Source organism: Monocercomonoides exilis (assembly GCF_001643675.1).
Source record: "Monocercomonoides exilis strain PA203 chromosome Unknown scaffold22-1379369, whole genome shotgun sequence".
Classification (NCBI taxonomy): Eukaryota; Preaxostyla; order Oxymonadida; family Polymastigidae; genus Monocercomonoides; species Monocercomonoides exilis.
Window position 1 is genome coordinate 978,437 of NW_027150567.1, and position 20,335 is coordinate 998,771.

Below are 20,335 nucleotides of genomic sequence, written 5' to 3' on the forward strand. Positions count from 1 at the left end.
ATGAAAAAAAATACAAAAAACAACATTTTTTACAAACTGAGAATTTTATTCCCCATGTAACCCTCCAATTCCACACAGAAGTTCAATGAAGGGGCTAAACCCCCCATCTCCCCACCCATGCGAAATTGGGTTTGTTTCAAAATGTATTTATTTTTATCTGTTGAATTCATATATATACTTAAAAATCTTTAAAAATATGAAATTGTGGGAAAAGTTAATGATTAATTAAAAAAAAAGGTCAAGATGAAAAAAAAAGGTCGAGATTAAATTATAACCCTACTTTATTTTTCATTCTGGCAATAATTTTGTTTACATCAAGTGGAACATTTGTTTGTTTTGTTGAATAAGAACAAAACTTTCTTTGAACATTTATTCAAAAAAACTGTTCTGTTTTAATTGTATTTTGTTTTTTGCCTTTCAAGAATCTGAATTTTCTCGAAAAATATGTATGATGGCATCGATCAATAATTCACATTTTTGCAACTCTTTCAAATGTCAGGTATACTGGCAAGCTTAAGAGGACTTGTGACCCCAGCTACAATAAATATTGCTTTAGAAGGGGAAGCTACGAGAAGAAAAATTCGCAGGCCTAGTGGTGAGAAAGAAGGAGAACCTCTGTGCTTATATGGAGGAAAAGACCCAGTGAAAGGAACAATAACTGTCACTCCTCTTCCGGGAAAGAAAGTTGATCATGTTGGAATCACGTGCGAATTCCTTGGAGTTATCGAACTGTTTGGAGAAAAGACAATATCAAACAATTTTGTCACAGTGACAAAGGAGCTTGAACCAGCAGGCACATTACTGCAAACAAAAACATATTCATTTGATTTTTCAAATGTCAAAAAAGAATATGAGTCTTATTACGGCATTAATGCAAATCTTCGGTTTGAAGCATTATAATTGCTTTGTCACTTTTTGAAAATTTTTTAATTTGAATATTTATTCAGATATTTAATTGTTGTAAAAATTCAGCGTTCTTTAGCTTTAAATGTTACGGAAGAAAAAGAGATTTACGTTCGAGTCATTCAAACAGAACCAGAATCAAACAAAACAATAAAAATGGCAGTTGGAGTTCCAGGATCACTTCATATTGAATTTGAATATTCACGCTCAAGGTTTCACTTATTAATTTATGATATTATAAAATTTTTTTCGGATTAATTTTATGATTTTAATTTTGATTTGCTTAAAAAATAAATTAGATATCACTTGAATGATTGCATCATTGGCAAAATCTCGTTTTCAGATTGCCGTCTGAAGGTGAAAAACATGGAAGTGGCTATTCTGAAAAAGGAGACAACATTTCAGGATGCAAGCGCATACAACGAAAGCGACAACTTGATGCGTTTTGAAGTGATGGATGGTGCTCCGGTGAAGGGAGAAATCATACCAATTCGAATGTATCTGAAGAGTCTTGATTTGACTCCGACATATCCGACCGTCAATTCATGCTTCCAGGTTTGTTGCATGTGATTGATCAATTTGGAGAGAGAGAGAGAGAGAGAGAGAGTTTAAAAATGCTTTCCAAAAGAAGATGAAGAAAAAAAGAGGATAAAGCGAGAGATTCTAAACTTTTTTTAACTTGTTGTGGATTTTTAATGGGACTATTTTAAAATTAGGTTCTTATTTTTTTTTCCCCAAATTGCATTTATTTGTACAAATTATTCTTCTCTCTGTGCATTTCCTGATATTTCCTGATATTTCCTGATATTTCACAGGTTCGATATTACTTGAACATTGTCATTTTCGACGAAGAAGATAGAAGATACTTCAAACAGGCAGAAATTACGCTGTGGAGGAAGGATTTAGTTTAACAAGCACTTTTCTTCTGCTTCTTTCTTTTTTCTCTTTTTATTTTTTTTTATCGTTCAATGTGATTGTTATGGAGAAATATACATAGAAAATCTATTTCTTCATTGTTGAATCAAAAGCATTGTTCTCTCTCTCTCTCTCTCTCTCTCTCTCTCTCTCTCTCTCTCTCTCTCTCTCTCTTCCCTTTCCTTCTTTTATTTTAACAAGAATTTTTATTTGTTCATTATTCGTTCTCTCTCAATTTAACTGTAAAAAATCATTTCTTGCCATATCAATTAAAGCTGGTTGTATCACTATGCTATTCTTTCTTCATCATGTTTTTCTTCTTTTCTTTTCTTTCTTTTTCTTTTTTTTTAAAAAAAAAAAGAAGAAAAGAAAGAAAAAAGAAAGAGAAAAACTTCAACTTTTTTTAATCTTCACTTCTCGATTTGTTATCACCTCCACTTTTTAATCGCTTAAGCTCAAATAGTAACTTTCTCACTATTTCTCTCTTTTTTTTCTTTCTCTCTCTTTTTTCTTTCTTTCTTTTTTTCTTTCTTTCTTTTTTTCTTTCTTACTTTCTCTCTTTCTCTCTTTCTCTCTTTCTCTCTTTCTCTCTTTCTCTCTTTCTCTCTTTCTCTCTTTCTCTCTTTCTCTCTTTCTCTTTCTCCAGATTGGGTTGTTGAAATAAAGATTTTGAATCTTGAATAAATTATCGTCTGCTTCTTTTATTTTGTTTGCCAATTACTTTATCAGAGAAAGATAAGTTTTGATTCATTTGAAGAGTCTTTTGTTATTTAAATGAAAAACTCTTTGTTTTTTTTTTTTTTTTTTCATTCTAACAATGCATAATGCATTCATTGAAGTTTATAGGAAGGATTAAAGAAAAATGAATAATTTTTTACTTTTTTTTTTTTTTTTTTTTTTTTTTTTTTTTTTTTTTTTCGTTTTTCATTTATCATCATTCAACAGAATTTCCTTGAAAACTTCAGTTTTGTGCGATCTTTTCATAAACAATGAACAAAAAAATCAAATAAAAAATAAAAGAAAAAAGGTTAAATTTAAACCATTCTTCAAAAACACAATATAAAAAAGACAAGATTAATGCCAAATTTAACAAGAACGATTTTTCTCTTCCATTTCAAATCATTCATCTTGCCGTTCTTGCTGAAGCAGCTGCCATCAAGTTCTTAAGCGTTCTTCTGTCGATGTTATTCGTCTTTTCCTTTCCTTTCTTCTTCTTCTCTTCTTCTTCTCCTTCTCCTTCTTCTCTTTCTCTTTCTTCTTCTTCTTCTTCCTTCTTGTCATTCACTTTGCTTTTCCTATCCATGGCAGAGAAAGGTCTTCTTTGAGGTTGAAGAGGAGGAGGAGAAGAAGAAGAAGAAGAATTATGATCCTTTTGCCTACTAACACGAGGCGTGAATAACAAAGCAGACAAATTCACCTTCGAATTCTGAGGAGATCCAGAAATTGAGCTATTTTTCGTGAAAATCGCATTTTTCTTTGAATTTTCTGGTTTTTTTTCAAAATTTTTCGGTTTTTTTTCAAAATTTTCTGATTTTTCTTGTTTTTTCAGAGTTGAAAGGCACATTGAAGTGGCAGGGCGAATGAGAGAATGCTGTTTTTTGGGTGTTTTTGAAGGGGAAAGAGAAGAAAGAGGAGAAAGAGGAGAATTAAATGAAGAAGAAGAAGAAGAAGAAGAAGAAGAAGAAGAAGAAGAAGAAGAAGAAGAGAGGGAGGAAGAGGAAGAAGAGGAAGAAGAAGGAGAAAGATGAACTCTAGAAGTTGTTGTGCGTGCTGTAGAAAGAGGAGAAGAGGAAGGAGAAGAAAGAAAAGAAGAAGAAGAAAGAGAAGAGGAGGAGGAAGAAGAAGAGGAAGAAGAAATGAAAGTTCCTCTTCTTCTTGCTGTTGTTGGAGGAGGCGTAGCAGAAGGAGGGCGTTGAATTCGAGAAGAAGACAGAGGAGAAGAAGGGGGAGAAAAAGAAGAAGAAGAATTTAAAGAGGAAAGAGAAGAAGAAGAAGAAGAAAGAGAAGAGGAAGAAGAAGAAGAAGGATTCAAAGAATTAGAATTCGAAGAAGAAGAAGAAGAAGAAGAAGAAGAAGAAGCAATAAGTTTATCAAAAGACAGCATTTCCTGTTCGTTCTGGTTGAGGGCAATTTGAATGGAAAGTGTTGGAACTTTCACTGAAGTCCTGGCAAAAGTTGGCTCATTCGGAATTCGATGAAAGTTTTCTTTGTTTATTCCTTCTCCTTTTCCTCCTCCTCTTCTTCTTCTTTCTCCTTCTCCTTCTCCTTCTCTTCTTTCTGTTTCTAATTCTTCTTCTTCTTCTTCAAAATCAATCTCTTCTTCTCCTTCTCCTCTTTCTCCTTTTTCTCCTCCTCTTCTTCTTCTTCTCTCGCTTTCTTCTGACAGCATATTTCTTCTTCTTTCAGTCGAAGAAGAAGAAGAAGGCAAAGAATTGCATAGAACAGAAGAAAAAGAAGAAGTCGAAGAAGAATTTGGAATAAGACTGATTGAAGAGGAATAAATGTTTGAAGAAGAAGGAGAAAGAGAAGAAGAAGAAGGAGAATGAGAAGGAGAAGAAAGAGAAGAGGAGGAGGAGGAGGAGGAAGAAGAAGAAGAAGAAGAAGATGATGATGATGATATTGGTGTGTATGTGGAGGAGAGGGAGGAAGAATAAGTTGGATGTGGGTCAGAGAAAGAAGGGCGACGAGAAGAAGGAGAAGAAGAAGAAGAAGAAAGAAGAGGTTTTTGTGGAATAACTTTCAATTTTCTTTCTGTCACATCTCCATTTGGTTCTCTGTCTGTTATTTTATTCGGCTCAATTTTGGTTTTTCTTCCTTTTTTCTTTTCTTTTTTGATTTCTTCTTTATTTTCTTTATCTTCTTCATTTTCTTCTTCTTCCTCTTCTTCTTTGATTTCATCTTCTTCCTTTTTAGTTTTTATTTTCACAAGTTCTTTTATTCTTTCTCTTTCTCTCTCTCTTTCTTCTTCTTCTTCTCCCTTTCTTTCTTCTTCTCCTTTTTCTTCTTCTCTTTCTTCTTCTTCTTCTTCTTCATTTCCCCTCTTTCTCCTCTCTTCTTTCTCAATTTCTTCGATTTCTTTCTCAATTTCCTTCGAAAATTGCTTCGAATTCGGGTTCAAAACCGAACAAACGTCGGAAAACGAAGAAAGAGCGGTTGGAGAGAAGAGGGGAGAATGTATGGAAGAAGGAGAAGAAGAAGAAGAAAAGGAAGAAGAGGAAGAAGAGGAAGAGGGAGGAGGAGAAGGAGAAAGAAATGAAGAAGAAGAAGAAGATGATGATGATGATGAAGGAGAAGGTGAAGGAGAAGTTACTGGCCTTATTTGTTGTTGAATTTGATTTTGATTTTGAGAAGAAGAGGAGGAGGAGGAAGAAGAAGAAGAAGAAGAAGAAGAAGCAGAAGAAGAAGAACGAGGCAACGAAGCAAAAGAAGAAGAGGAAGGGAAGGTTGGAGAACAAGAAGGAGAAGGAGAACGGGAATTAGAGCGAGAATTCGAATTGGAAGGGGAACGAGGGGAGAAAGGAAGAGGAGAAAGAGAAGAGAGAGAGGAAAGAGGAGTCACTGGGCGGGTGCTACGAGGAGGAGGAGGGAAAAGAGAAGGAGAAGAAGAGGAGGAGGAGGAAGAAGAAGAAGAGGAAGAGGAAGAGGAAGAAGAAGAAGAAGGAAATGAAGGGGTTGTGGAAGGAGAAGGAGAAGGAGAAGGAGATATGGAAGAATTAGAAGAGGAAGAGGAAGAGGAGAAAGAAGAAGAAGAAGAAGAAGCATTAGCATTAGCAGAAGCGCTTATCAAATTCAGCAGGCTATTTGAATACGGACTTTTGTATTCTGCTCCAATCATCTTCATTCGATTTGTGCCGTATTGAGGAACATGCGAAAAAGTGGTTGAAATTGGGGCAAGATCAAAAGCAGAGGAAAGAGAAGAAGAAGGAGAGGAGGAGAAAGATGAAGGGCTGATGGGGAGAGGAGGGGGATCGAAAAGAGAAGAAGAAGAAGAAGAAGTTGGATTATTATTATTATTATTATTTGAAGAAGAAGAAGAAGAAGAAGAAGTGAATTTAGAGAGAGAAAGATTTCTTTGCTGAATACGGCGTTGAAAAGAAGAGGAAGAAGAAGAAGAGGAAGGAGAAAGAGGAGGAAGAGGCTGAGGTTGCTGGAGTTGCTGGAGTTGTTGGAAGGAGGAAGAAAAAGAGGAAGAAGAGGAAGAAGGAGAAGGAGGAACGGGGGAGAGAGAGAAAGAAGAGGAGGAGGAAGAAGAGGAAGAGGAAGAGGAAGAAGAAGAAGAAGAAAGATAATCACGAGGTGATGTTATGCTTAATGCAACATCTCCATTTGGAAGGACAGTTGAAATTATACCTGAAGAATGCAAATTCTGAGAGGAAGGGGAAGAAGAGAAGGAAGAAGAGAAGGAAGAAGAGGAAGAGGAAGAAGAAGAAGAAGGAAAAGAAGAAGAAGAAGAGGAAGAGGAAGAAGAAGGAGAAGCAGGAGGAAATGGATAGGTTAGACGAGGAGAAGCTAAGGAAGTGATAGAAGAAGTGGTTGTGAGTGAAGTTGTGGAGGAGGAGGAAGGAAAAGTGTGAGAAGGTTGGAAAGAAGGAGAAAGAAGAGGAGGAGGAGGAGGAGGAGAGGAAGAAAAAGAAGAGGAAGAAGAAAAAGAGGAGGAGGAAGAAGAAGAAGAAGAAGAAGAAGAAGAATTCGGCAATGGAAAAGGAGAAGTGGAAGACAAATAGCTGAGAGGGGAGCGAGGCGAAGAGGGAGGATAATTAAAAGCCTGAGGAGGAGGAGAAGAGGAAGTGAAAGAGGAAAAAGAAGAGGAAGAAGAAGAAGAAGAAGAAGAAGAAGATGGAGTCTGAATCAATGAGCTTTGCGTAGGCGTGCGAGCCAGCAATGGAGCTAAAGTCAATCTTTTCCTTTCTTCTTCTCTTCTTTCCTTCTCTTTTTCTCCTCCTCTTTCTCCTCCTCCTCCTCCAAACTCTATCTGAAGAGGAATCACAGCATGTGGCGACCCCTTCAAAGCACTTAGCGCCGCAGCCAGCTGTCCAATCCTCAAGTTCCTTGCAGACAGCGTCTTCTCCAAATCTTGTATTCTTGTTGTTAACAAGTCATTCTTCATCTTCCATTCTTTCTCTCTCTCGCCTTCCAGCACTTTCTTCTTCCACGCCTCCAGCTCTGCCAGCCTCCTCAGCAGCTCCTCTTTCTCCTTCTCCAGCTGCTCCACCCTTCTTCTCAAGTCCCCGTTCTCCTGCCTCAGCGCCTCGTTCTCCTGCTTCAGCGCCTCGTTCTCCTTTGCCAGCTCTTCTTTCTCTCTCAGCAGCGCCGCCATCGCCTCTGCATGCTCCCTTCTCATCCTCTCCAACTCCTTCTGATGCTTCTGCTCAATCGTCCCCAGCCTCCTCTTCAGTTCCTCGTTCTCCCCTTTCACTTTGCTCAGCTCGTCCACCAGCGCATCCACACGCTCCCGCAGCGCGTTCTCCACCGCCCGCGCGCCCGCCAGCTGCTCCTGCAGCCCGCTGATCTCCGCCCGGAGCCTCTCAACCTCCTCGCTCGCTGACAACGCATCTTTGCCCTGCAGCTGCAGAATCAGGTCGCGCCGCAGGCTGTCCAGCTCTTCCTGGTGCCGCGCCCGCAGCTCTGCGAGCAGCCTCTCGTACTCTTCTCGCAGGCGCGCGATCTCAGCCTCGTGAAGCCGGTCTAATGCTTCTTTCTGCTCTTTTAATGCCTTTTCACGATCTCCCAATAATTCTATTATTTTCAGTTCATATCGACCCTTTAGCCATTTAAATAATTCTAGGTCATCTCCAATACAATTAATAAGAGATTCTTTGTTTAGTTTTGCAAGCTCCCCTCTGAGATTAGCTCTATCATCCATTGTTTTTTCAGAAACTTTCCAAAGTCCTTCTCGCAGAACTCTTCTCAGCTGGTTAATTGCTTCTCCATAAAACTTTCTTGTCTGCTCCATAATGTAGTGAGCATGCCTGTAATTTTCTAATATTTGGAGCCATGGATCTCGAGCTCTTTTGAAGTAATTCTGAGAAAACTCGTCCCACTGTTTATATAGAAGAGCAGCAGCACCGTCAAACTTTTCTAAAATTGCGTTTCCTGCAGCAGTTATGTCAGTTTTTCTATCTAAAACTGTTGTTCTGAGTTTTTTCTCAATGATAATAAGTCAAATTGAAAAATTTATTAAAATTTGAAAACCTAAAATTGAATCAATTTTGAAATTGTTTGAAATTGCACACATTGAACTCTGATCCTAGGCTTTTCTCAAATGATCCTATTGGATCTTGAGAATTAAATGAACTCATGAAATTCACAGAAAATGTTTTTAACCAAAATATATAAAATTAAGGTTCAAAAAATTTAGATTTTTTTGTTTTTGTTATTGTGTTTCCACCGTCCAAATAAAAAAAAAGAATGAAAGAATGAAAGAATGAAAGAAAAGGGAAAAATAAATATTAATTTTTGTTGACGCGAAAATTAGCATCTTTTTCAAAATACAGTTGAGATAGGATATAATCACATCGAATATTATCAACATCGTGTATTGTCACATTTTTGGTATATGATAACTTATCGTAGTCTAAGCCTGGGTGACGGATCGAAAAATCGATGGTTACGTCAGTCAGCAGAATTTTTTCACGTCAGAATTTTTTTTTTTAAATCTTTATTTTAAAAGGCTTTTTAACATAGATATTTTTTCATAAAATTTATTCAGCTATTTTCAACTTTGACAAATGACTTTGTTATTGGTTCAGTTTCTAAAATATGAACCATTATTCTTGTTATATTTATACTGAGAAATATTTTTTTCTTTTTAATCATAAGCTTTCATTAAAGGAATATTGTTTGGTTTGCATTATTAAAGATTTGCCTATTGATATGTTTATTCTTTCAGGATAGGAGATGGAAATAAATGAAAATGAATGAAAGCGGGATATCTTGTTATGCAGGCTGACCATGGAATTGGGAGTGAATTTATATGGAACGTGAACGTGATGAATGGATTTGGAAGTCAAATTGAAGAATCAACTGGATGAACACTAAAAAGGATAGGATAAAGAATTGAAGTTGAGAAAATAGTTGCAAATGGAATAAAATGTTGAAATTGATTTCAAAATAGGTACATTTTAGGTTTAAAGTTTTTTTGCAGTAATTATTATTATAATGATTTATTAATACTGCTGAAAGAATCAGGTATTAGATGGCTTTGAAGAAGAAGAAAATCGGGGAAGGAAAATAAGACAGACAGATGAAATTCAAGATATATCGAAGATGCCTGACATTTGGTTTTGACAAAGAATTATTTTTGAGGAAAGATGATTTTTTGTGAAACAAGGGGAAGTGAAAAATTGAAAGAAATGGAATGAAAAAGAGATCGCTCAATATTACACTTTTTTGTTGAAGAGGAGGGATGGTTGAGCAGAAAGTTAAAAGGATTGAAAGGTTTCTTTTCGGAAGAAGAAGACAAAATCCAGAAAAAGAGAATTTCAATGAATTTCTCCGTTGGCATTAATCGGATCTCATCTTCTCAATTTTCAACAATTAATCAACCCGATCTGTCCATTCACCATTATCATCTTCTTCTTCTTCTTCAAATATATCAACAACATTTCACACAGCATCTCCTTCTTTATCTTCATTCACTTCATCTGATGAATTTCTTCACATTCTGCATCTGCATCAGAGATTAAGAGAGAAATGAAGAAAAGAGGAACAAGTGAAGACAAAGTAGATGAAAAAAAAGGAAAGAAGATCCTTCTGTAATGATTTTTCGTTAATGATGGAAATAAAACGACTGAAGAAATTATAAGATGAAAGAGAAGAAATTGAAAAATTGAAGAGAAAGAAAGAAAAATTTGATGAGAATAGAGAAGAACAATGAAGAAAAGCAAAGAAATTAGGAATTGAAATTTTGTTAGAGAAATGATCAAACGAAAAATAGAGAAATATAAAAAAGAAAAATTAAACAGAAAGGAAAGAAAGATTTTGAGAAAAATCAATAACCAAAACACTTTTTTTGTTGATTTTTTTCATTTCTTCCAAAACATTTCTTGTCTGTTTAATATTATCTTTTTTTGGAGATGAGAGTTATTGATATTTTGAATGTTTATCTTCAGGTTAAAGATAAAATTCAAACGTTTATTTTCTCTTTGAAGAAATTTCATTTGAATTTCCATTTTCAAACATAAACATGGAATTGATGAAAAATGAAAAATATGAGCTATTTTTAAAGGCACAACTTGAACAATTGTTATTTTATATCGAATAATTAATACATAGAAATTTTTGAAATACTTGTGTAAATTAACAATTTTCAAATCCATCAATTATTTCTTTTTGCAAATGCGCAATTTTCCTTGTCGCTTTATTCAGATTGATTGTCAGTTCTTTCATTTCATAATTACTAAATTTCGTTCCTTGCATCATCTGAAACATCTCTTACTGTCTTCGTTTGTTTTCCAAATGCAGCAATGCCCCATCCGATACTGTATACATATTTCCACACCCTTGCTCCTTCGCCCGCTTCCACATGCCTCTTTCCTCCCTAGCAGCCTCTCCATTATTAACGTGATAGGGTGAGTATTTTTATTGGCACCAGTTTTTTTATTGGCACCAAAAATTATTTTCATTATCTTCATTTCATTAAAGCTCATAAAACTGTTTTATAACTTAAGAACAATAAACAAATAAAAATTAAGCTACACGTCAAATATTTTTTTAAAAAACTTTCTCAGAAAAACGATCTAATAATTTTTAACTTTTATATTTCGATCAATATTTTGCTCGTATTTTCTTGACTGATTGCTGTTTCGAGTTTTTATCACTGTATTCACAAAAACAACTGTATTTTCCGTATTTGTTTCTTATTCGTTATATTTTGAACCATTTATTTAAGTGTATTTTTGCATTTCACCATTTTTGTTAAAACATGCAAAATCAAGTGAATGTGTATGTTTTGTTAAAAAATGTCAAAAGAAATTGATAAAATAATCTTTATTGTATATTGTACATGTTTCAAAAATAAACTTTAATTCAAAATTAAAAAGAAATCAAAGGATCATGCTTTTTAAAGAATTGCATTTATCAAATAATTGACAAATTGGAAGTTATCCATTATCAATAATATGTTGTTTAAAAAACTTATAAAATATAATACACTTCATGAAAATCAATAAAACTAACACATTCACTTGATTTTGCATGTTTTAACAAAAATGGTGAAATGCAAAAATACACTTAAATAAATGGTTCAAAATATAACGAATAAGAAACAAATACGGAAAATACAGTTGTTTTTGTGAATACAGTGATAAAAACTCGAAACAGCAATCAGTCAAGAAAATACGAGCAAAATATTGATCGAAATATAAAAGTTAAAAATTATTAGATCGTTTTTCTGAGAAAGTTTTTTAAAAAAATATTTGACGTGTAGCTTAATTTTTATTTGTTTATTGTTCTTAAGTTATAAAACAGTTTTATGAGCTTTAATGAAATGAAGATAATGAAAATAATTTTTGGTGCCAATAAAAAAACTGGTGCCAATAAAAATACTCACCTACTCATCGTCCCGTCCTGCTGTATCATCCCTTCTTCAACTGGCTTCCCAACAATCCGCTCCTGCTATGTACACTGCTCCACCAGCACCCCTGCCACCGTCATCGCCACCAGATAGTCCCGCCAGCTCCCTCTTGCACTCTCGTCAATACGAATCAAAAACCTCAAATGCAGCGATTCCACATCCAGAATTTGCTCTTCCTTCTTCCTCCAAATCAGCAGAACCACCCTTTTCCCCTTATTCCTCATTCGTCGTTTAACCTTTCTTCGACTTTTTCCACCTGTTCACTATCTTTCCCCACATTTCATTCACTTCTTTCTGTAGTTATGCACAAAGGCCTATTGCTTCTTCTTCATCTGCTCTTGAAATCTCCTGTTGGATTTCATCAGATAAAGAAGAACTGCACATCTCTGGTTCCACAGAATGCTGCTTGTCAGTATCCACCTTAGCCTCCGCTTCTGTATTCATAAACTTCAACCGACTCAGCTCAAGCGCCTCCACAACTAGTAGTAATATCGCTTCAACCTGCTTTACCTGATTCTCTTTGATTCTCTCCACAAACTCTCTGTGCGCTGTAGGATAGTCGACTTTCTCTCATTTCCTCCTCCTTCCTCTGCCTCTTCCAACTCCTCCAGCACAGCCAGCGCAATCGCTGCTGGAGACAGAACCGCATCCTCCATCCTCAGCCCCACCTCCGACAGCCCCTTCTCCACAATCTTTGCCATCCTTCACAGAACAACCTCTCGCCCAATCACTTTTTCGACAATCTTTACCACCATGCATCTCGACTGCTGCGGTCTCCATATCTGCTGCGACTGGTCAAACTGATCGTCGATTGACGGGAATGCATTTTCATCTGCTTCAGCAAAGATTCACTTGCTCCCAGACTTCTTTCCCAGTTACACCACAAGAAGCGGAAGAGGAGCAACCAACTGAACTGAAAGCATCTCCGATAGCGCCATATCGTTTGAACAAACAACGCCCCAATATAGCTCCCCCCGCCACACCACAACATATCCCTTCAATGTTTGCAGCGCGCGTGATGACAGTAGCAGCAGAAGCGACAGCTGAATGTAAGGGACTGACACAGCAGCCACTCTTGATGGAACTATCTTTAATCTTCTCTAATTATCATCGATCTCAGCAACAGATATGTCGAAAGAGGCAACCACAGATGCTTCTGTCGAACAGATTTCAGGAACAATGGATAATTTTTTTGACAAATGGAAAGGCTCATCCCTCAAATCAGTCAAATCATCGTCTATTTTCTGCATTAGCAAGGAAAACACAAAGCCAAAGCTGATCAAAATAACAGCTTACGATTAGTTGCATGAAGAAAAGGAAAAGAGAAGATAGACAAGAATGCAAAAAATGATTGGAAGAGATTGAATCTATCGAATTAATTCTTTGGCTGTTAAGTTGATTCGAAGAATGCCATCCAAAGCTGAAAAAATTCAACATTCTTTGATAAGCCATTGAAAAAATGATAATTTTTTTTTTAAAAAAATTAGAACTTATCATTTTAGCTTTTCCAAAAAATATTCGATCGAATAAAGTTATTGTAATTTGTGATCTGTTTGTTTTATGAAGGAAGAAGAAATGAATAAAGATTTTTAAGAACGAATGTCTATAAAGCAAGAAGTATAAATACTCGGTGAAAAAATAAAACATTCTTGTATATTTTCAAATAATAATCGATATTCTGATATTTTGCCTCTTCACAGTTTAATTATTCAAAAGCAAGGAGAGAATGAATGTTCTTTGTTCTAATTCTTTAAAAAAATAAATCGAAAGAGAAATAAACTTTGTTTTCATCATTCCTTTCAGACAAACAAATTTTGCGAATATGAATACATGAAAAAGTTGATTGCAAAAAAAAGAAACAAACTTTCAGTTGCACTTCTAACGAATGCATGCTCAAAGGATATCTCTTTTCTCCAATATTGTTTTTTATTTTTGAAATGGCTCTTTCGCAGCAAGCTTCGCTGCAAGGTGAAGTTATTAGCGCAAGACACAACTCAGAAGATGCAGTTTGCAGTTCTCCAAATGAAGAAAAAACGAAATTAATATTTCTGTATTTTCTTCAACAACTTCAGAAAAGTTGCTTTTCGAAAGTAATCTGAAACATATTAAGAGTTTCCACATTTTTCCAGATAAACAAATTAGCAATACGCTTGTTTCAATAAAATCAACGTTTTTCAAACGTATCAGCTTTGAAATAAGTCATTTGTTATTGATCAGAATTAAATAAAGAAGGTCAAACGATGAAGATATCTTTCAGGTTGTTTTCTGATTCTTCTTTAATTTTATTCTTTCTTCACCCATTGTTCATTTTCAGGTGACACTGCTCGCCACTGACTCCATTGACATTTTTTGATCAAAAATTTCCACCTTCGTCAGTTCCGTCAGTTCCCCTTAATTAAAAAATCGATTGAATAATTTGTGAAAACTTCGACCAATCGTTTTCTTAAAAAAACATAATATTGTGAATTGATAAGCAAATTGAAAATATTCTGTAATTAAAAATATAACAAATATCGCACACAATTTTTCTGACGGGATTTTTTTCCATCGCGTCAGTCAAATATCGCTTTTTTCCAAGTCAAAGTCAGTCAGTCACCCAGGCTTATCGTAGTCGTCGAAAAGTTCAATAAATCCAAAAATTAAAACGCATAACTGTTTATAAAAAAACATATAAGGCAAACATCGTCTAATGTTTGAAATTCTTAAAAGTGTATTGTGAATATAAATTACAATAAAAATATTCAAATTTATGTGTGTGATCAAATATGTGCGCAAATAGTTTGAAATTCAATCTTTAAATGAATAAACATAAAAATTTCTCTTTTTATAATTTTAAAGAAATAACAGTTTTAAAAGCGAAATAAGTTTGATTAATGATGTTAAATATAAAATATTTATTATAATATATATAACATGGGATAACGACTTAACGTGATAATGGATAATGGAGATTTTGCATGTGTTGCATCCAAAAAGATGTGCAAATTGCAGAGCAATCATGAAGGTCGAGAAAGTTGGGCACAGAAGAAGATGGAAGTACAGCAAATGTTCAAAACGAATTTCAATGCTATCTGAAACAGCATTTTACAGAAGTCATTTGGAAATTTGGATCATTATACAAATACTTTGGTTTTTACATATTGGCATTCGAATTTATCAAGAAAGTTAATTCACTAGTATGAGCAGGATATCTGTTGGTTTATGTTATTCAATTGCTCGTGCAAGTTTTGTTTCGTTTGATGTGACAAAATTTCAAAAGCTTGGAGGTTAAGAGATAATTGTGGAGATTGATAAAGCCATATTGAGGAAAAGGAAATATGACAAGGGAAAGAAAAAAGCGTAAAATTTGGATATTTGGCATGACTGAAACGAACGTTGAAGAAATGAAAGGAAAATTTTAACTTCTGAAAGCGCTAAATAGATAGTGAAGCACATTAATATTAATTATCCAGATAAATGTGATTGAAGGAACTATTATCTTCTCCGATGTGTTAAAGGCAAATCAGTGTCTTGAATCGACTGTATATCAGCATTTGACTGTATGTCACAACTTCAACTTTCGTGATCCTCTTTCTGGAACTTGCACAAATAAGATAAAAGGAACTTGGAGTTTGCTAAGAAAAAGTTTCACTCGAACAGAAGTCAAAACAAGATTTATTGATTATTTTTTGATGAGTTTATATGGAAAAAGAGATGAAAATTACAATAAATGAATTTCAATCTCAGATCTTTCAATACAAACCAACAAATTACATAAACAATGAATAATCAGAAAGTGAGATCGAGGAAGATATCATAATGGAGATTGATGATGAAGAAATTAATCCTGAAGGAACAAGTGATGATGATGTTCCAGTCATTGAATTTGAAAATAACAAGGATGATGATATCAATCTTTTTGAAGCAGGAGATGGAGGCGATGCCACATCCTTTGAGGATGATTATCCAATAATGATGTTTTCTTTTTCACAAGCAATTTTCCATAAGAAATAGTTATTTCTTTATCAAGATTTTTTTCATTCCGTGAGAAAATATGTTCTATTTTTTCCTATTTCTTATAAAAACATAATTATGAAATTTTTTATCCGAATTAATAGTAAAAAAATGTTCTTCGAGAAAACAAAAGATTTCTCAAAATTTCGGAATTGAATTCTTTTTATTTATCACGTGGCTGATCCTTTTTGAAATCAAACTTTCGTTCGAGTTTTGATTAAAAATTTTATCTCAATGGGATTTGTGTCAAAATTTGTTATTGCAATAGCAATATCATAAGCAATAAGTGTTTCTTTTTTCAACTCATTTTTTTCAAAATCCCTGAGAGATTACAATTTTGATCAAAACTCGAACGAAAGTTTGATTTCAAAAAGGATCAACCACATTATTAACAACTATGCAAAAAATATCTTATCAAAAACAAAATTTGAGCGACTTTGATAAGTTATCATCATCCACATTTGTGTGTGCAAGAACATTTTTTGCTTATTTTTTATTCATTTTCATCGCATATAATCACAGGGACAAATATATATAATCATTTTATTTCAGAATAAGAGATTTTTTCAATGAAAAATCTATTTTTTGATCGAAAATATCAATTTTTCGCTTTTCCAAAAATGTGCTAAAAATGTCAAAATAATGTGTATTTATGATCAAAATTGTTCGAGCAAGTGAAAATTGTGTATTTATGTAAATTTTCCAAAAATAAAAATTTTGATCCAAAATTAGTTAATTAATTTATTTATTTTTATTTTTTATCTGTTCAAAGCATCATCAAATACAATCACAATCGGATATAGTCACAAAAAGCTGTGAAAACATGATATGATATTTTCAAGTTACAAGAATACGAACAATTGAAAAATATATATATATATATTTCTAATTCATTTCTTCTTCTCGTTTCATCACTCTCTTCTTTTTATCTCTTCTAATTCACACGTTTCTATAATTGTTTAATTCATATGTTGTTTCCTTCAAGAGATGAATTTTATTCACTGCTTTCTCTCAAATTTCATCATTCATCAATATGTTGATCAATATCTTCCAAGAAGACAGATAGACAAGCTGTATTAGACTTATGTGCTTTCAATAATTGACTGTAATAACTTAGCTCCCACTTTGAAAAAACCTTTCAAAAAAATTGAACATATGAGTAATTCTTCACATTCATATCATCAAACATTTGCAACATTTGGCATTCAAATAGCGAAATATGGTTTTGGACTTTTAAAGTTTTATCGATTCTTGTTCTATATTTATTGTATTGAAGTTCGAAGAGTGCTTCATTCTAACAATAAATAAAAATTTCAAACTAGACAAAAACAAGAAAATGTTATGGGATAGATCAAATGAAAAAATGAAAATTTTAAACAATGCATTTTCGACAGATAAAACGAATTTTGTATCAATTAAAATAACACTTTCTTTCGTCAGAAATGATAATTTATATTTTTATCTGCGGTCCATATTCTTGGAACTTGCTGTAATTTTTTCTGGTTTGGTCTTAAATTTTTCAAAGACGTATTTAAATAACATTTTTCTATTTTTCTTGAATATAAACTTATTTAATTCAACAGCTACGCCAAAAATTAATTAAATTCGAAAGATAATAATTCGATTTCGAAATTTATAATTCGAATTTGAAAAAGAATATTATTTTTTTGAAATTCGATTAAAACTGTTATTTTTAATATATCTCAAGAATAAATAACGAAAAATTTCAAGTTATTTTTTAAACCAATCAAAAATTGAAACTCAAAGAAAACTGGTTTTTAATTTGCAACTATTGACAAAAAAATTTATTTTTGTATTTGACAATTTCAAAAATCATCACTCAAAAGTAAAATAAATTGTTGAATAGTTCATTTTTTTATTAACATGATGAATAAATAAAAATTTCGACTCATTTCTTGAGTGACAAAGGGTTCGAAAATAATTTCCCATTTATTTTTTCAGTTTCTTTTGTGAAAAAAAATAAAAAAAGCATCAATTTTTTATATGAATGATTATTTTTGAAAAGTCACAAATGTTTTATTTTCAAATATATCAAAAATTTTAATATTTTGCTCAAATTTCTGTTTCGGCTCACAAATCTCCTCAAGAATGTTTGAAATGGCACTATCCAGAAATAGATTCCATATTAGTGAAGTTTGGTGAATGTCAACAAAATTATATGCAAAATATGAAATTTTTGATTCATAAGAAAATTTCACATTTGTGACTTATCAAAAAGAATTACCCATATAAGAATGTGTTCATTTACTTTTTGAATTGACTTCAATAATAAAATTGACAATTAAAAGGAATGAATTATTTTGAATGAAAAAACTTCATTTTTGAAATATTCATAAACAAAAAGTGCTGACGAGATAAAAATAAATAATTTTTTTTCACAGAAACACAAGTAATTCATTCCTCAGATCAAAAGAATTATCATTTCGAAATTGATTTATTATTTATCGAAATTGAATTAATAAATTATGAAATCGAATTATTTATTTTCGATTTCGAATAATTTTTTTTCGAGGAGTATTATTTTTGGTGGACAGTGGGTGCTTTACTCGATCCAAGTGCAAAACCCGATCCTAAACAAAGAATAATAAGCAGTATTTTCAAAATGAATAAAGAATTTCAATTGGATATACCAAACTGTGCTCACTGTTTTATTGTAAAGAAACTATTTGTCCATTAACGATGAGCTTGAATGTCAAAAACGATTCATTAACTGATAATCAAAAACTTATGAAAGTTTTATATTTCAATACAAAAAGCAATAAAAAGTGTTTGTGTTTTTTTGTGTATTTTAAATTTGTTATCAAGAACATTAATCCGAGACATTTGCTTTTTTTTTTGACTTTCCTTGCTTCTCAAAAGCTGATATTATTTGTTGATCAAATCCATAATGAATAATAAATAGCATGGAATAAACTCCTTTACAGTTGCATAGAGAACTTTCAGCAAACAAATACCAAGCTTTTGAGTCACAAATTAATAAAATATTTGCTATTAAACAAAATTTTCATGATAAATGGTGAACTGCAGTTGAAGAAAAAGTTTTATCAAAATGTACTTGGTTTCGAGCAAAAAAGGCAGAAAAGGAAGGTAGAGAAATCGGACGCGATGGACACCCTTTTTTAATTACAGATAATCTGCTGGAAACAATTGAGAATCAAGTGTTGGCTCTTTTGTCGGAGCAATCCACTGTTCGTGTCAGAGATATTCAATCGATGGTGTGTGATTGTTTTGTTATTTCTTTTCGAATCTATAATCGCATTTTAGTGTGTTGATTTGCTTGAAAAAAGTTCAGATGCTGGTCAGGAGCCAAAAAAAATCAACAAAAAGTTTGCCTTCAAACTGCTTGAAAGGAGTTGCGTTCTTCATGCTGCTGTTTCCAGACAAATGGAAATAAAGAAAATTGAAGCACAATCATTAGACAAAGTGAGAACTTGGTTCACTGAATTATCATCTCTCATTTCGGCGCACAATATCAGTTGTTCTGATATTTACAATTTTGATGAATCATCTTTGCCAATAGGTGAAACAACTTCAAAACTTGTTGTTTGCCTCAAAGGGCAAAATCCACCTGCTCCTCCATCACCTCCAATAGTGACTAATTCAACTTTGTGCATGTGCATTTGTACTGATGGTTCATCATTACCCAGCTATCTTCTTTGGCCTTCGAAAGATCTTCCTTCAGAATTTTCTTCTCTTTCCTATTTCAACATCCACTTCATTTCAGCTTCTTCTGGATGGATTACAAAAGATATATTTAAATCCATCATGTTGAATAACTGGTTTCCTATAATCATCAATAAATCAAAACCATCTCCAACACACAAAGCTCTTCTGCTAATGGACAACCACCGAAAACATTTCGATGAGGACGTATCAAACATTGCATAAGAAAAAGGAATTCTTCTCAAATTCTTCCCTCCAAACATGACGCATCTTCCACAACCGTGCGATTCGTGCGTGTTTTATCAGATGAAAAATACTCTTTACAACAAGTTTTGTACACCTAACCCGTTTTCAATGAGCCGCAACAGATCTTCATTAGCATAAGCACTTCCTGATGCAGTTGCAGCTGCATCAGTTCCATCAACCATTCGATCCTCTTTCATCAAAACTTGTATTTGGTCTGTGATGGCAGCTCATGTGTTGGAAAGAATAGCAGGATCTCCCCAGACAGATTGCAACACAGAATCTTCGTCGTGTTAAACAACTTCTCAATGGAAAGAAAAACTTTTTGGAAAATTTTCTCCGAAAAAGGAAACGCGAAAAAATGAAAATCAACAAGAAATAAATTACGAGTCTTCCATAAAAGAGCAATCTTCATCCATCGATACATCTTCTTCATCTTCTCAGCCGCAAGCAAATATGAAAAATTTGGACGGACATTCTGAAAATAAAATATCAACAAACAAAAAATCGCTTGATGAATTAGAGGATCAAATAAAGGATACGTTGAATCATTTGCATTATCTTCAAGAGCAATTAGAACAAGCAAAAATTACAAAAAACATGGCAAAAGATAAAAAACGTTCACCAAAGCATTCCAGAAAAGAATATTTGAACCTGACAGAAGAAAACGAACAGAAACAGCTTAGAAAAAAGTTTGCAAGGAGCAGAGAAAAGATCCGCATTCGCAATGATGATAACGAAGGCACTCTCAAAAAAGCTCAAAAAGTTAAAGAAGAATAATTCTTGAAGCCTCCGAGAGTGCTTTCACCTTTTTGTTGCAAGAAAGAAAAAAAAAATCAGAGAAAAATATTATGAAAAATTGAAATTTTCGAAATAACATTTTCGAAAAACGTTCATAACAATTTTCTCATAATGAGACTTACTTTTGAAAAGCTTTTCTTTTCTCTTTTTTCTTTCATTCCAACTTTTCAAAGCAAGCAAAAGAAACAGAAAGAACAATAAAGGAATCTTTAACAAGTTTTT

The 20,335-nt window shown here is 33.3% G+C and overlaps 3 protein-coding genes across 3 annotated transcripts; 1 reads left to right on the top strand and 2 right to left on the bottom strand.

Annotated features, from left to right (window-relative positions):
* Positions 1-448: 448 nt before the first annotated feature.
* Positions 449-2,298, top strand: MONOS_8947 (putative vacuolar protein sorting 26A). The gene is made up of 4 exons (XM_067879399.1): positions 449-884; positions 948-1,115; positions 1,203-1,458; positions 1,719-2,298. The coding sequence occupies exons 1-4, from the start codon at positions 493-495 to the stop codon at positions 1,812-1,814; spliced, it is 912 nt and encodes a 303-aa protein (XP_067727581.1). The 5' UTR covers positions 449-492; the 3' UTR covers positions 1,815-2,298.
* A 643-nt stretch (positions 2,299-2,941) lies between these two features.
* MONOS_15311 (uncharacterized protein) lies at positions 2,942-7,771 on the bottom strand (the record flags this gene model as incomplete). The annotated part of the gene is made up of 1 exon (XM_067868181.1): positions 2,942-7,771. One exon carries the CDS (start codon positions 7,769-7,771, stop codon positions 2,942-2,944), a length of 4,830 nt encoding a protein of 1,609 aa, XP_067727582.1.
* Positions 7,772-11,692: 3,921 nt separating this feature from the next.
* MONOS_15310 (uncharacterized protein) lies at positions 11,693-12,093 on the bottom strand (the record flags this gene model as incomplete). Its single annotated transcript, XM_067868180.1, has 2 exons — positions 11,693-11,871; positions 11,931-12,093. 2 exons carry the CDS (start codon positions 12,091-12,093, stop codon positions 11,693-11,695), a joined length of 342 nt encoding a protein of 113 aa, XP_067727583.1.
* Between the last annotated feature and the right edge of the window lie 8,242 nt (positions 12,094-20,335).